At 42.6% G+C, this 14698-nt stretch overlaps 2 protein-coding genes and 1 long non-coding RNA gene across 4 annotated transcripts in view; 2 read left to right on the top strand and 1 right to left on the bottom strand.

Annotated features, from left to right (window-relative positions):
• The window catches only part of LOC113212705 (solute carrier organic anion transporter family member 5A1), a 78423-nt gene extending 69710 nt beyond the window's left edge, over positions 1-8713 (top strand). Inside the window, exons 5-19 of the mRNA XM_052263993.1 lie at positions 2344-2703; positions 3047-3257; positions 3407-3524; positions 3608-3699; positions 3801-3925; positions 4026-4493; positions 4573-4682; positions 4826-4967; positions 5063-5227; positions 5316-5514; positions 5601-5773; positions 5863-6058; positions 6141-6329; positions 6406-6554; positions 6630-8713. Coding sequence (XP_052119953.1) covers positions 2448-2703; positions 3047-3257; positions 3407-3524; positions 3608-3699; positions 3801-3925; positions 4026-4493; positions 4573-4682; positions 4826-4967; positions 5063-5227; positions 5316-5514; positions 5601-5773; positions 5863-6058; positions 6141-6329; positions 6406-6554; positions 6630-7006 — 2970 coding nt within the window. The 5' untranslated portion in view covers positions 2344-2447 and the 3' untranslated portion in view covers positions 7007-8713. The remainder of the gene's footprint in view (positions 1-2343; positions 2704-3046; positions 3258-3406; positions 3525-3607; positions 3700-3800; positions 3926-4025; positions 4494-4572; positions 4683-4825; positions 4968-5062; positions 5228-5315; positions 5515-5600; positions 5774-5862; positions 6059-6140; positions 6330-6405; positions 6555-6629) is intronic.
• Positions 8714-9634: 921 nt separating this feature from the next.
• On the top strand, positions 9635-12735 carry LOC113212711 (ubiquitin-conjugating enzyme E2-17 kDa). Of its 2 annotated transcripts, none has more exons than XM_026431512.2 (2): positions 9635-9801; positions 11162-12735. In XM_026431512.2, the coding sequence occupies exon 2, from the start codon at positions 11270-11272 to the stop codon at positions 11711-11713; it is 444 nt and encodes a 147-aa protein (XP_026287297.1). In that variant the 5' UTR covers positions 9635-9801; positions 11162-11269; the 3' UTR covers positions 11714-12735. The 2 variants fall into 2 exon arrangements, with proteins under 2 accessions (XP_026287297.1, XP_052119968.1); XM_052264008.1 differs by having other exon boundaries at positions 9664-9882.
• On the bottom strand, positions 9679-10348 carry LOC127748838 (uncharacterized). The gene is made up of 3 exons (XR_008010800.1): positions 10157-10348; positions 9985-10090; positions 9679-9906 (listed from the first exon to the last, which is right to left on the bottom strand). It is a non-coding gene; the product is annotated as an uncharacterized LOC127748838 (long non-coding RNA).
• Positions 12736-14698: the final 1963 nt, after the last annotated feature.

The raw sequence follows: 14698 nt of genomic DNA on the forward strand, positions 1-14698 counted from the left end.
ATAAGTGACGAACCTAGCATTGTTGATAATACGGATGAAATCATCCATATTACGGACCATTTCATCCGTATTACAGATAAATTTGATCCATATTACGCTTTCACAAAATTATCCGGAAGCGAGTCCGTAAGGAAATGAGAGTGTATGAGAAATTTATCTGATGAAGATAAATCGTAGCACATAGTGCCTACCTTTCAATATTTGGATTTGGGGGTGGGTGGGGGGAGGGGGGATCGCCCCTTACCACGCCTGATATAAATAAGACACTAAGTGCCGCCCACGCGAAAAGTTGTGGGCAGTTATAAAGCAAGAGGCCTATCATGCACAAAGACACTACGCAAAAAGACACATCAACAATTAAAAGAATGCTTTACGTGCCTTTAAAGTTCCTATAACATCGACTACATTTCTCCAACCTTGGGTTCGTTTCACAGTTAACAAGAATTGTTTTTTCTAGAAATGGACCAAAAGTTTTACACACATCATCCCGTTTTGGGAACAGATTTGTATCGGGTCTGGATGCGCATGGGGACGCTCCCTTTCAGTAACAAAATTGTTCATTCAAATTTAGAGTGAAGTTTTCATTTAAGTTTTCAGAATCTCTACATTCTTTTCATATTCACCTTTACTGTCGTAATACGCAGTGCGATTCCCGGATCCAGTAGCAACTTCGTCCTTTGATCCGCTCAAACCCCCGTCCCACGAAGAGTGTGGAACCATTGTCACTTTTTACGGCCACTTTATGTCTGGCCATTCTCGGGAGCCCACTTGACTTGCCTGCCGCTGGCTGCGACTCTGCGCGGAAATAGGTGGGCCTACTTTAAATAGCATAGCCGTGCCTGCTAAACTGGAAACTGGAAAGGTGCCAAATGGTGCCTTTTCAGGGGTGCGAAGGGTGCCAAACAATTGTTCAGTTATTTAGTGCCTCTAGAAATTCCCTAGAGAGCCCTGAAGGTGGTAAAAATTAGTACCCTTGGCAGTTTGAGTGCCCTTGAAAGGTAGGACTTACCCTGTGTTTCGGAGCATGCGCCGATGCGGGCGGGTTGGCCTACTCCGGCTACTCACAGGAGCCATCATGGCGCTCTACGGTCAGAGTGGGTAGGGCCTACCCGGTAGGCAAACGCGTCCGCGTGCTGCATGCTTTGAAACACAGCGTATAAATCATTAGGGATCGTCAAGAAAGTACGTCTGTTTTCTTTTCTCAGACTTTTTTTAGGGAACATTTGGGAGCTTGGCGCCTGCGATACTCAGGGTAGGCCAGCCCGGAGTACACGCATGCACTGCAGACGAGATGTTGCCTACCCATCAGGCGCTATGAGAGCTTGCACAGGATTGAACTCGGCAGGTTCGTCACTGATAATGACGAACGCACTTTCTGGGTGGTCCCTTAGCGTAGCGTTAACGTTCTTTAAAAGAAATTGAGGAGACTCTCTCAATGTCACAAAGAGTTTGGTCATTTCATTTCACATTTGTTCTGCTCACAATCTAAATATGGGACAGGACAATTTTTTATACAGCTAAGATGTGTACTTAAGCACGTCTCAATAGATGCAAATCTGTATCAGAAAAGTTTTCTGTTTACAAGTTATACCCAGACTAGGTGCAAATGGGCAATTCCAGGAGAAATGATAAACAATGTCTGCACGTCACGCGACTTCTTGTGGGTGACTGAGTGGCGGTACGTTGTTTTGCAATAAATGTCGAGACTCGGCATCTCAAGTCTCAAGGTGCGTCTTGTCATTTTTTTGTACATAACCGTAGTACCGCTCAGTCGCTCACAAATCGCATGACGTACGGACCCCTGCCGGCTGGAATTGTCTAAATTACTTTTTTGTGAGGTGAGTTTGTGGACAAATTTGCATCCGACTGAGATGTGCAGAAGAATACATCGTCGCATGGATACCGAATTTTCCTTTCCCATTTAGAGCGCGGTTACACCTCGAGTCAAACAGTATTGCGTTTGCTGTGGAGCGCCTACACTGTTAAAAAAAAACCTACAGGAAATTCTACAGTGAGCCCTGTCAATTTGTTACTACGTCCGCGACTGTAATTTTGGATTACGGTCCACTCCGTACAGGATGTACCGTAACTTCGCGAACCGTCTTTTTTGCCAGTACAGCACTTGACTTGTCAGTGGAGTACTTGTCAGTGGAGTACCGTCAATATCTTTACATTCCGGCCCGTACATAAAATATACAAGGACGGACGCTGTAGGTAAAACTGTACTTCCTTACAGCTTTTTCAACAGTGTATCAGCTGCCGGGTAGGCCACCAGGCCGCAGAGCTGCGTTGGGAGCCACTCCTGATCAGGCGTCCCTAACTCCGCGTGTTTGTCTGTTGCAGCCGGTGAGGCCGAGGTGCCTGCGGGGCATGCATCCGGACCGGTAGGAGTCCGACATCGCCGCTCTGTCCACCTGGAGCAGCGACCCGGGGCGGCGGACGGCGGCATGGCCAACAGCGTCGGCGGCGGCCCCGGTGGCGCGGGCCCTGGCGGCGGTGGCGGCGGCCCGGCGACCGCGCCTCACGCCGGCCCCGGGGGCGGCCCAGGAGGGGGCGGGGGCCACCGCCGCCAGGAGTCCATGTACGCGCTGACCGGCCTGTACGCGGACGCGTCCAACAGCAGCGGCAGCGATGGCGAGCGGGGCGGCCAGACCAGCAAGGACGCCCCGTTCCACAAGGGCCACTCGAGGAACGCGTCGCTAGGTGAGTGCCGAATACTCTGCCAATTCAAATGTGTACGTGGTTCACACTAACTGGATTTGTACCCTTTATTTGAATTGATTTTTTCCCTCACTTTTTTCTGTGTTGATTTGAACACTTCGTGCATTCATTTGAATGAAATCTTGCATTTAGCGTGTGAGGACAGTTTTCTCTCCGGGTATAGTTTCTTATAAATAAAAAACGGACTTAAATTTACCTTTTAGCAGATGATACCTTACACTTAGACTAAACATAACTCTGGATTGGAACTTTTCTCCCTCTTTCTTAAAAAGGCCAATTTAAAATGCTGGAAAAGGTTTTATCATCACATTAATCTCATTTGCAGGCCTCGCTGAAAGAAAGGAAAAATGCCACCGACGGACAGCCTCTTTGGGCGTTGTTCCAGAGAAATCCCACCACCATGGTAACGCTCACCACCACCACATTAGGAACTCATCTCTCGGACGATTCGAGCACAATACCGTCAAGTGCCACATTCGGAATCTGTCGGGAGGTTTTGTACCCCCAACGTTTGTGCCTGCCACCCTGGTAGAAAGGTAAGCTAGCAGTGACAGGTTTTCTACTTCCAAATTTTGGATTTATAATTAGTTTTGTATTTTATGTGTAAATGATTTCCTTTTAATAGTCTAATGATGTATGTTATGTTGTTTGTCTGATGTAAGAATGATTTTCTTTCCCAATTTAGGAGTGAAAAATCTCATCCGTCATACCCAGAAATTCCAACAATACTTCTATCAGAATCTCAAGACTGTGGTATATTGTCATGTAGGCCTCAAATGGTGCAGCAATTTGCTACCATAAAAGTATGTACATTACTGTCTGTGAAATGTAATTTGATAATTTTTTGGTTTTTGGCATTTGCTCTATGTGATTTTTGTGCTTTCAGGTGTTTGTGTTCCTCTTGTCATTTTTAGTTACATTGCAACAAGCATTATCATCAGGGTACATTAACTCGGTTATCACAACTATAGAAAAAAGGTACTTATAATTAACTTGAAATGTGTTTTTTCATCCATGTTTCACCTGTTTTACTCCTTTTGTCCAAAAGATTATTTTATACTATTTCCCAATCTTTACAGGTTTGAAATTCCATCCAGCTTATCAGGTCTTATAGCCTCATCATATGAAATAGGAAATGTTATCACTGTGATTTTTGTTAGCTACCTTGGTAGCCGTAGGCACATTCCAGTATGGATTGCCATAGGTAAGCTACAAACTTAATATACTGTTTTTCACTGTTGTTTAATGTACCGGTAAACATTGCTTAAACTAACTAATCTAACTTCTTTTGTATCTAATTTCAGGTGCTGTAATCATGGGCATTGGGTCCCTTATATTTATGGTGCCCCACTTTATAGCTGAGCCTCATGGCAGCTCTTCATTGAGTAACCTATCTAATGATAATATATGTAAAGGAGTGTCAATTAGAGAGCAGGATATGGGACTGGGTCGCTTGTCTACTGGCTTGTCGTCTCCTCCCCTCTCACCTCACAATAACCTGCGTGGGGATAACTGCATACAGGGTACACCATCAACAGCTGGACCAGTTCTGCTGTTTGTAGTTGCACAGCTACTGCTTGGCTGTGGTGGGTCCCCCCTTTTCACTCTGGGGACCACATATATCGATGACCATGTCAGACCAGAGAGTGCTTCACTGTACATCGGCTGTATGTACAGTATGGCTGCATTTGGACCAGTACTTGGTTTTTTGTTGGGAGCCTACCTGCTCAGCTTTCACATGGATTCATTTTCAAGCCTTCCAGTAACAATTGGTGAGTAGTGCCAACATTCTTTTCCTACCATCAAGTTTTGTCCTAGTTTTATCATTCTTATCTTTTTTTACCTACGCAGATCCAGGCGATCACAGATGGGTGGGAATGTGGTGGGGAGGATTTTTACTTTGCGGATTGTTGCTCATACTTGTTGCTGTACCATTCTTTTCATTCCCAAAGATTCTAACTGTAAGTATGACTTTGTTTCTTGAAGTGTCTTCATTGCAATCTTTTATGTACAATAAATGTTAAGGGAAAAGAGGGGAAAAGCAGGAAAAAGGCAATGATTCTTTTTTGTTTTGTAATACATGTTTGTAATGTTTGGTTTCCAGAGGGAAAAAGAAAAGATTAGACTAGTTGAAAAGTCCCTACCTCACACTGATTCAAAACTAAAGCCTCAAAAATCATTGGCTGATGGAGTTGCAAATGGCTCTCCTGAAAATGGTGATTCAGGCTATGGAAAAGATATCAAAGGTGAGCAGTTTCATTCTCGAAATAAATTGGAACTAGTGTGAGTTGCAGTGCTTGTAAGTTAAATTTAACTAATATTTTTTTGATTTCTTTTTCAGACATACCAAGGAGTATGTGGCGGCTTGTTACAAACCCTGTATATGTTGTGACATGCCTTGGTGCTTGTATGGAACTTGTTATTGTATCTGGATTTGTAGTATTTCTGCCTAAGTATCTTGAAACTCAATTTAGCTTAGGTAAAAGTCAAGCCAGCATATTTACAGGTAGGCCTAAGCTCTCACCATAACTTTAATTTTTTGTTTTATTCACGTCAGAGGGAAACCTTCCTAAAACCATTATTATATTACTCAGGATCCATTGCAATACCTGGAGCATGCATCGGCATTTTCTTCGGTGGTTGTTTGTTGAAGAGATTGGAGTTAAGACCCAAAGGAGCTGTCCAGTTTGTTCTTATATCTAACACAGTATGTTTAGCTTGCTATGGCCTCTTGTTTTTCCTCGGATGTGATAATGTTAAAATGGCTGGAACAACTATTCCTTACTTCAATAAGTATGTAAAAATTCAACATAAAATACTTTCATTGTTCAAGTATGTGGGTTTTATTATATCTTTCTATTTATTTGATCTATTTACAGTTCTCATGAGGCTCCATTCACAGTAAATTTGACTGCGGCCTGCAATTTTGGTTGTGAGTGCCGTTTAAATGATGTGGAGCCAGTCTGTGGAAACAATGGATTGACTTATTTCAGTCCCTGTCATGCAGGTTGTACTGCATTAACATCTCGATCAAACTACACAAATTGTGCTTGTAAGTATCTCTTCATTAAAGAAATCTGCTCTCCGTGGTAACTGGGAGAGATACTATCGATATCTAATCATGTTTTGGTTGTATTTTAGGTATTCATGGGAACATGACCTTACCTCCGGGAGCAGCCAGTGGTGGGGACTTTGCTGAAGTCACAGTCGTTCCGGTTGCAACAGCTGGGCCTTGCAGTTCACCATGCAAAACAATATTCCCATTCCTAATACTTCTCTTTTTTATGACTTTTGTTGTGGCTGTCACTCAAATGCCTCTGCTGATGATTGTTCTAAGGTACGTTCTAGGAAAAAAATGTTGCTTTGGAATACTATTCTTTTTCTATCTGAATTTATATTTCATTATCTTTCATTGTCAGGTCTGTCAATGAAGAAGAACGGTCATTTGCATTAGGCATGCAGTTTGTTATTTTTAGACTGTTTGGGTACATTCCGGCTCCTATTCTTTTTGGTAACCTTATTGATTCAACCTGCATTTTATGGAAACAAACTTGTGGAGAGAAAGGCGGTAGATGCCTATTGTATGATATTGAGCAGTTCAGATACAAGTAAGTTTGTTGGGTTGTATTTTTTCATTTTACATTGATGCATTTTGAAATACACAACTTCATGTTCATATTCTAGGTATGTTGGTTTATGTGCGGGAATTAAAATCCTAGCACTTGTTCTCTTTTCATTGGATTGGTGGCTTGTAAGGCGACGTAAACAACTTGAGGATCATCAAGAGCTCTCTGTTCATGAAATTGTTGGCTCCATAATTAGCTTGGATAAATGTAAGTTTATATCACAAGTTTAATCTTCAATCACATATATCTTGCATTTTTAATTTATCCTCAACTTTTTTTCAGTATTTGAGGAAAAGTCAGGTACTTTGCCTCGGGACACTCAGTTGTCACCTTTGCCATCAAACCACTCAGAGCAGCCAAGCGCATCGCTCACAGCTTCCCCTGCCAGCACTACCTACAGCATGGTTGCATCTCAGGCATTAGAGAGACGGTTGTCAGGAGACACACCTCTTACCACCCCTCGCCTCAGTCAAGAAATGGAAGTTCATCGAAGGCAACGTGCAAGGAGAGACCTTGTTGATCGAAGGCCATCGAACACATCTTCAACGTCTACCTCATCACCTCTTCCCCACTTAAGTGGCAACATTAACCGTGCTCTTGTGTTGGGTGAAGGGCCAGATGTTGACAGTGGCTTGAGTACAGAAGTGTCAGCACTATGATGCTACTGACTTATATTAAACAGAATTTATATTTTTATCCAAGAAACTAAAAAAGAAAAATTGTGATGTTTTCTAGAATTATACTGTGTCGATTATGGTGTCCCATGCAATGTTTTGATGAGTCTGTTAAGTGCTCAGTGCTATTACGCACTCATGGATGCTTTGTGGTGTCTACAAAAGAGCATGTGTGATTTAGATGTTTATATTTTACAAGTGATTTCTTTCCATTACACTCAATCATAGATGTATATTATAATTTTTTAAAGTCATTAATGAACTGAGTATGTATAAATAGAGGAATGTTTAACTTTAGTAAAGCCTATTTGTATATGTGATGTGTGAATGAATGGTTATTGTTGTTTACTGTCAAATTATTATTGTGCTTAGACGCCGGCACAAATCATATGAAAAATTGCAAATTCTCTTGTGTTGTTGACTTTTTAAGTAGAATCTAATTGTTTAGAGGGTGCAACAAGGGATCTGATAATGCACCTGAGTCCTTCAGTAACAAGTAAATATGTCAATTACTGCTATAAAAATATATTGCATTGCTTTATCTTTGGTGTGCACAAGTTGTGTGTTAAACAGAAATTTCCTTTGGATTGTTGCACTTCATCTCACTTTGTTTTAACTGTTGATGATGTATAACTGTTACATACAAATTTCTCCACATATAGACCGATTTTGAAAAATCCGTATGCACATGTGATATTGATTGTAGGTATTTATCTCTTGACACAAATTTTCTATTCCCAAAACTGTGCATCTGTTAAATTCCTTAATTGTTGTATGCTTTACTATTGTGGCATTTATTGTACTTAAAAGGCTTAACCTACAAGCTTTTAAAAAAACGGTACAAGCAAATGTGTTTTCCATTAAAAATGTGTTGTATGTATAGTATCACACTTACTTTGCTAAAACATTTTTACATTTATAGTTAACTCCCATCTACATTAGATGTCTATGTTATTTTAAAATGTTAATTTATTTTGGCTCATGTGTAGTTGCAATGGTTGTTATTTGGCTAATTTTGGGGAGTACTTCTTTTTTCAAACTGGTTATAGTCTTTCATGATCTTGACATTTAACATTGAATGTCAATACACAATGGTAGACCAGTATGAAAAAACTGCTACAATTGTTTTCCCACCTATAGAATTTGAAGGACAATGAACATCAAAATTTAATACATGATTTGAAATAGGGACTTAATTTTTTTAATATTATCACTGAGAAAGTTGCAGTTTCATTCTGTTACTTCTTTAATTAATTAATTTCTTTATAAATTGACATAAGGTGTATGATTTGCCATGATGTAAATTTACCCAGCGAGCAATCATCAATCAAATTTACATCAAACTGACGGGAATTGGTCAAAATTTTGTCAAAACTGGGACATTTTTACATTAAAATTTCATTTGTGGCTTAAGATTGATGTCAAATTGATGTGCCTGGATGAGCGCTGCTCGTTGGGTTACTTTTCCACATACACGTGATTTTTAAGAAACGTATATGTTTGAATTTGGATGAGAAAGGATATTGAAAGGTTATCATATCCATATTGTGATAGACTGTCCATAAACACACGTGAAACCCTGAAGAGTACTAATAAAGTTCTCTCACCATTGTGATTCATAGAAAAAGCTGAATGATGAAAGACTGCACCTATGAATGTTTAAAGCAGAAATAAATTTCTGAAAATCTTTAATGTTTTCTCTTTATTGCCGTTGGAAATGAAAACGCTTCTAAAACACATCATAAGTATATCCTGACTCACAAGTCAAGGGTGAACCAGACAAAATGGTAAAACGTTGGCGAGGATATGATGAGCCTCCAACTTCAACCTGCATCTGATGATAGACAGACAGAGACAACTACGATCACACCGTCGCACCCTGACATTAGTTCTACTTTCCTTCAGGGTCGTGGGGATATAGTAGAACAATTAAAGGAGAGAGGGAGGGGGATGTAATGTCTCCCCAACTCAATTAAATCAAATAAACCATGCCAGAGCGCCACCTGCTCATTCGAATGTGTATACAGGACTGCCAACCACACCTGACTGTGTGCTGTGCTTAGCGCTCGTGGTCAACACAATTCCCTCCCAAACAATGTAAATAAACTTATTTTTCTCGTAAGATTTCATGCCTGGTATGAATTTCAGTCCGCAACCCCAAAAGTAGTATTTTTATTTCGTCACATTGGGATACGCCGGATTTTAATGAATGCGACCATTAGCCATTCGGAGAATATGTACTGGAGTCATATCCATAGTTTTTGGAATGAAATAGCACAATCCTAGACCTCAGACACTTAACATAAAATTCGTAACAGCCGGTAAATTTCCTAAACATCAGAAGTCTAGAAAGTTCTTCCTTCGTGTTTTTGTAATAAGAGTGATTCATTGATTCATTGAAATCCCCCTCTTCTCATGAAACCAGAAAACTCTGGTGAAAGCGTGAAATGAAGTGCCACTGAAGGATACACACCTGAAGAAAACTCGGCCAAATGGGAAATTAAAGACTCTTTCCAAATGTTAACACTGTCGCCGATTTACTGCGTGCGAGGGCATTGCATTCTTCAATGTGCTTTCGGTACAGCATCGTGAGTCAGCTGTTGGCAATAGTGGACACCAAACATGACGTCATATCCTCCTCCACTTTTTCCTTTCGATTTGCAGCCATCTTGTCTAGGGGCCTGTGTATCTCTAGGCGTCTCGCAGTCACTAACTTTGAGTCCGATACGGGTTATTTTATTCAGCCGTGCAGAGATATTCAGGAGTGCATGGATTTGAAGGTGAGCCGCCCCCAGCGAACGATTTGTCTATGAATTCGCATGGATACCTGAACACTTTTTGATATGTTTTTGAACAGTACGGTAAGGCCTAATCGATCCCTCCACCTGGTAGAAATTAAAGTTTTTATCACATTTTTCGTGTAAGTGCGTATTTTATTTACGCGTCAATTGGCCAAGATTCACATTTCTGGGTTTTTCGTCAAGTAAAGGTGTACTGTGACAGTTGTCAAGTTCTGGAAGCATATCGGGATCACTCTGCTATGTAGGTTGGCCCCGATGTTGCTTGTTGCTAAATTAAGTTTCGTGTGCTATTGGTAGTTCATTTGGACATCAAAATTAAGCCAATTTTACTTACATACGCCTACGATCCATTAAAAGTACTCGCCTGCTCCAGAATGAAAGTTTTGAAATCCTTTGTCAGGTTAGTGGCCGTCCTCGATGGCCGCTAGTGACTCAATCGGTTATTATCCGGTGAAATACTTGTGCAGATACGGTCTGATGGCCGTTGTGCGCCTGTCGAGTCTCCTGTTGTGAACACAAGTAGGGCTTCCACTCTATGCTGACTTGTGAAGCGCACCTTTCAAGTATTGACTTTTGTGTACACACTGCAGGGTTTGGTTCAGATAAGTTCTAGCAGATTAAGAGTCTTGTTTTGTTTGAACACTGATGTTGGCTCTGAACTAGTGAAACATGAAAGTGACGCATCAGATTAGTTCCCTTTCCTTCAAATCAAACTATGTTCCCTTGTAGTTAGTCTGTTGTCCAGTACTTGGTGAGTTTTGAGCTAATAATTTTCATGTGTAAGGTCACTTGTTGTCAATTATAGCTACCATTAATTTTATCAATTTACCAGTCTCTTATTTAAATATTAAAAATACAAGAACATTTCAGTCACTTTATCATTGTTTTTATTTGTGAAGAAATGGATGGCCTTTGTTTTCTCTAGCTTTTCACAAGCATTCTATATTTACTTCGATTATTATTGAAAGCAATGATCAACTGTAGACATTGCAGGAACCTTAAGTTCACTCCAGCTTGTGATTTATTCCTTACTTTAGGAAGTTGGGCAGGGTGCTTGTTAAAATTATTTGTGCTTTTATTATTTTGTAGTGCTGTTCCACTGAACAGAAATTATTCCCTTATAGAGCAGCATTAATGTTTCATGTTGAGCACATTAAGACGAAACTAAATGCTGGTTCTGAGATCACTTTTAGAAATCCTTTCTCAAAATTCTGAAGTTGTTATCGCTTTCTCTTTTCTTTGGTCGGGAATGGTTGATTTTCATTTTAATTCTCCCCTTTCTCTATATTTTAGTGTTATTATTGACTATTAATAGAGTTGTTTCTGTTGTCTTTTTCAGGTGCAAGTGTGTTTTTCGTAGCAACTCTGCAGAGAAGCTGAACTGTAGGCTAAGAGCCTTCTGCAACTTTTTTCAACTAGATACTATCTAAGATAGTTATATATTATAATGGCATTGAAACGGATCAACAAAGAATTGATGGACTTGGGTAGGGATCCACCCGCGCAGTGTTCTGCGGGCCCTGTTGGTGATGACTTGTTCCATTGGCAAGCAACAATCATGGGACCGCCAGACAGCCCATACCAAGGAGGAGTTTTCTTCTTAACAATTCACTTTCCTACGGATTATCCTTTTAAGCCCCCGAAAGTGGCATTCACGACACGCATATACCATCCAAACATCAACAGCAATGGAAGTATTTGTTTGGATATTTTGAGGTCGCAGTGGTCACCGGCTCTCACCATCTCCAAAGTTCTTTTGTCCATCTGCTCGCTTCTCTGCGATCCAAACCCAGATGATCCCCTGGTGCCAGAAATTGCAAGGATCTACAAGACTGACCGAGAAAAATACAACGAACTAGCAAAAGAATGGACCCGCAAGTATGCCATGTGATCAAGTGGATGATAATGGGGTTCCACAAATTTTTGATCCAGCTACGATTCTTTGAAGACTTCACCTGATGTCGACCTGTATCATGTAGAACTTATTGAAATTTTTAAACCTTTTGGAGACAGTTTTTTATCATAAAATTTACTTTATATGGAATGTATCTTCATAAACCTGTCACAGAAAGTATCTGCTTCTGACGAGGTGAACTTCGAGAATCTGAGCCAAGCTCGTCAGGTTGGCAATCTCTAAGCCAAGCATATATTAATTTGTGATGCAATCTTTCTTGTAATGTAAATTTAATCCAACCAATGTTTGAACAATTTATAAGTCCCCGTTTGATTCAGGCTGTGTGAGTCACTACACTCTCTTGTACTGTGGTAAATCAACAGCATTTCAATTGTTCTTGGAAGTTTTGTGCTTGGCCAATCTCAGTGGTGGAGTCCTGGGGTACCCAGTAACTACCATAACTGCAGCACCATCTGACGTCGTGTACCTGTGTACTGTTGCTGCCCAGTGCTGCTGTTTGTATTGCTTTATTGCGTAGAGCTTATGAACCAAATCTGTTCCCACCTCAGTCTTTGAGATGATGAATTGGGAGTAAGGCAGTGTATTATCTCTATGTGATTTAGCTGGCATGGGGGGGGAGGGGGGTATGTGTCAAGCCTTTCAGCTCGGCCTATGGTGAAAAAAGTGAAAATAGTTCATATCATGGGTCTGATGTTTTAAATCCTGTAAGTCAAGCACTGGTCTACGCTCAATCTTGCTCTCAGTACCTTGAAATTTAAATTGCACTTAACGTGCAGTCGTCTGCTGTCTATTGGTTTTATTTATTCATTATTTTGTTTTATTTTTTATTTTATCTTTTGTGGACTGGGAGTATTGCTATCTTTGGCATGGGAAGTCGGTTGGCTGTTTCCAATTGCGGTTGTCTGGATGGCTCCAATTCGTCCGCTACTGTCCTAGGAAATACACTTTGTGTAAAAAAAAAGTAAAATATTGAAAATAAAAATATTTTAAAAATCGAATTGTTTTTTTTTCCATTGACCTGCGATTTGTTTTCTTCTAAAGAAGACGCAAACCTCATTTACATGAACAGAAACTGAAAAGAAACTGCTGCCTTAGTTTTTAATGTGGGCTTTGCTCCTGTTCATATTTAACTAGTTCCACAAGTGGTATTCTAGGGCAATTGGTGGTGATGGTTCTATGCAGGGGTGGTCGCCGAACGCGTAATAGTTGCGGGTCATGGTTGGATAACCAGACCACTACAGTAGAGCAGTACTGTGTTAGTGGTGACGCTGGCCGGACGAGATCGTGGCCTTATCTGGGCCCGTTCCTGTCCTTTCAGCTTGAGGGGAGAAGGGATATCTGCTGGGGACTGAATGAGTGCAAGCCAGGCTCTGATGCCCGACCAATAGCGTGGGAGTTGCTGTGAGCGGTGTTGGCGGGGAAGGCGGCGGGCTGCGTTCGCCCTCTTGAGCTCATCTCTCTGTCCCTCCCCCTGTGGTCCCGATCCGACGCACCGAACATGGCAAAGAAAAGCAGTGCGGGAGCGGGCCGGTCGAGCCGAGTCAGCCGCGTCAGGGAGTCAGCTGATGCGGGCCGGAGTGGAGTGGAGCTCGAAAATAGAACGGGTTGCGGCGCTACTCCGCGGCGCAAGAGACTCTGGCTCTGGCGGGCGACATGGAGTTTGGGCGACCGGCCGCCAGGGCGCACCCCAGCGCAGCAGGAGTCGGATCCTTCGCAGTGGGAGGAGATAGAGGAGTCGGGAGGTTGGTCCTGGCCGTGGCCTTACCGTTGGGGTTATTCACACTGACACAAGTATCAGACCCTACATATTATGAGCAATTTTTAGCAATTTTATGGCGCGTTGAAGCGAGAAAAATGCGCCAAACGCACGACCTTCGCTATCTGGGTTGCTGGAACATTGCAGGATAACACCCTAATAAATGTATCCAGAGTGGTCCACGAAACCCCTTCTATTTAGCAGTTTTACCAGGTGGATGCGCACTTTCATAGTTATGCTGTACCGCATTCACGAGTGCGTGCGAGTTTGCCTATCATCGCTGCCCCACCGCTCCTTGTGGACCCTTGCGAGTAGGCAACCCGCTCGTGCGCGTGCACGCGGTGCAGTATAACAAAGAAAGTGCGCGGCGTGAGTCAGCCCGGTACACAGTGTGCCGAGCACTGTTCGGCACGCGCGTGGGCGGGTTGCCTACTCGCCTGGGGCCATTCGTCCTCACGTCTGCAAGAATAAGTAGGTAAACTACTGCAGTGAAAAACCACCGAGAAGAGGAAATAAAACCTCTGGCAGTTTGTCCCCGAAGGTGTGTGCTGAAATAAGTGAAGTTGTGCGTCGCGTGGAGGAGACAGGAGACGCGCCTGACGTCACGGAGCACTGACCTCCCCGGCTCTGCCCCGGCCAGACGCAGACGGTGTCTCGTCCTGTGGCGAGGGGGGGAGGGGGGACCGGAGGGGTACGGAGGGGTCACTAGAATAAAACGAATGCAGAGAAGGGCAGGGCCAAGGCACAAAGGGTCCGGATGGAAGATCATTGACACCAGGCGCGCTATAGGGGAGGGGGGGATCCAGTGATCCGGCTCGGATCCGTCTGCATGTCGCCCCCTCCGTCAGCCGGACCTTTAACTGGGAGAGAGATGCAAATTCATCATTTTCAACACGCACCTTTGCATTTCTTCAAAACCTGCACAAAATACGTTTTATGTATTAATCATCAAATTTGTCCTCTGTGCGTGACAGATAAATTGGGAGGAGGGGTATTGAGGGGATGGAGATGACCATTTGCATCACTTCGGACTGTGCGTGACTGTACTTTAGTACTGTATCATTGTATCATTCATGTTCAGCATGGCAGCCGCAGACCGGGCGGCGGCCCAACCCAAAACCCAAGGACCGCTGCTCACGGAGTGCTGCTGGGCTGGGCGGCCCTGTATGGGTTCGTCGACCGCCGGCAGCGCGTGGCGGCCGTTT

This window comes from Frankliniella occidentalis, unplaced genomic scaffold, assembly GCF_000697945.3.
Source record: "Frankliniella occidentalis isolate FOCC.00 unplaced genomic scaffold, Focc_3.1 Scaffold15, whole genome shotgun sequence".
Taxonomy (NCBI): Eukaryota; Metazoa; Arthropoda; class Insecta; order Thysanoptera; family Thripidae; genus Frankliniella; species Frankliniella occidentalis.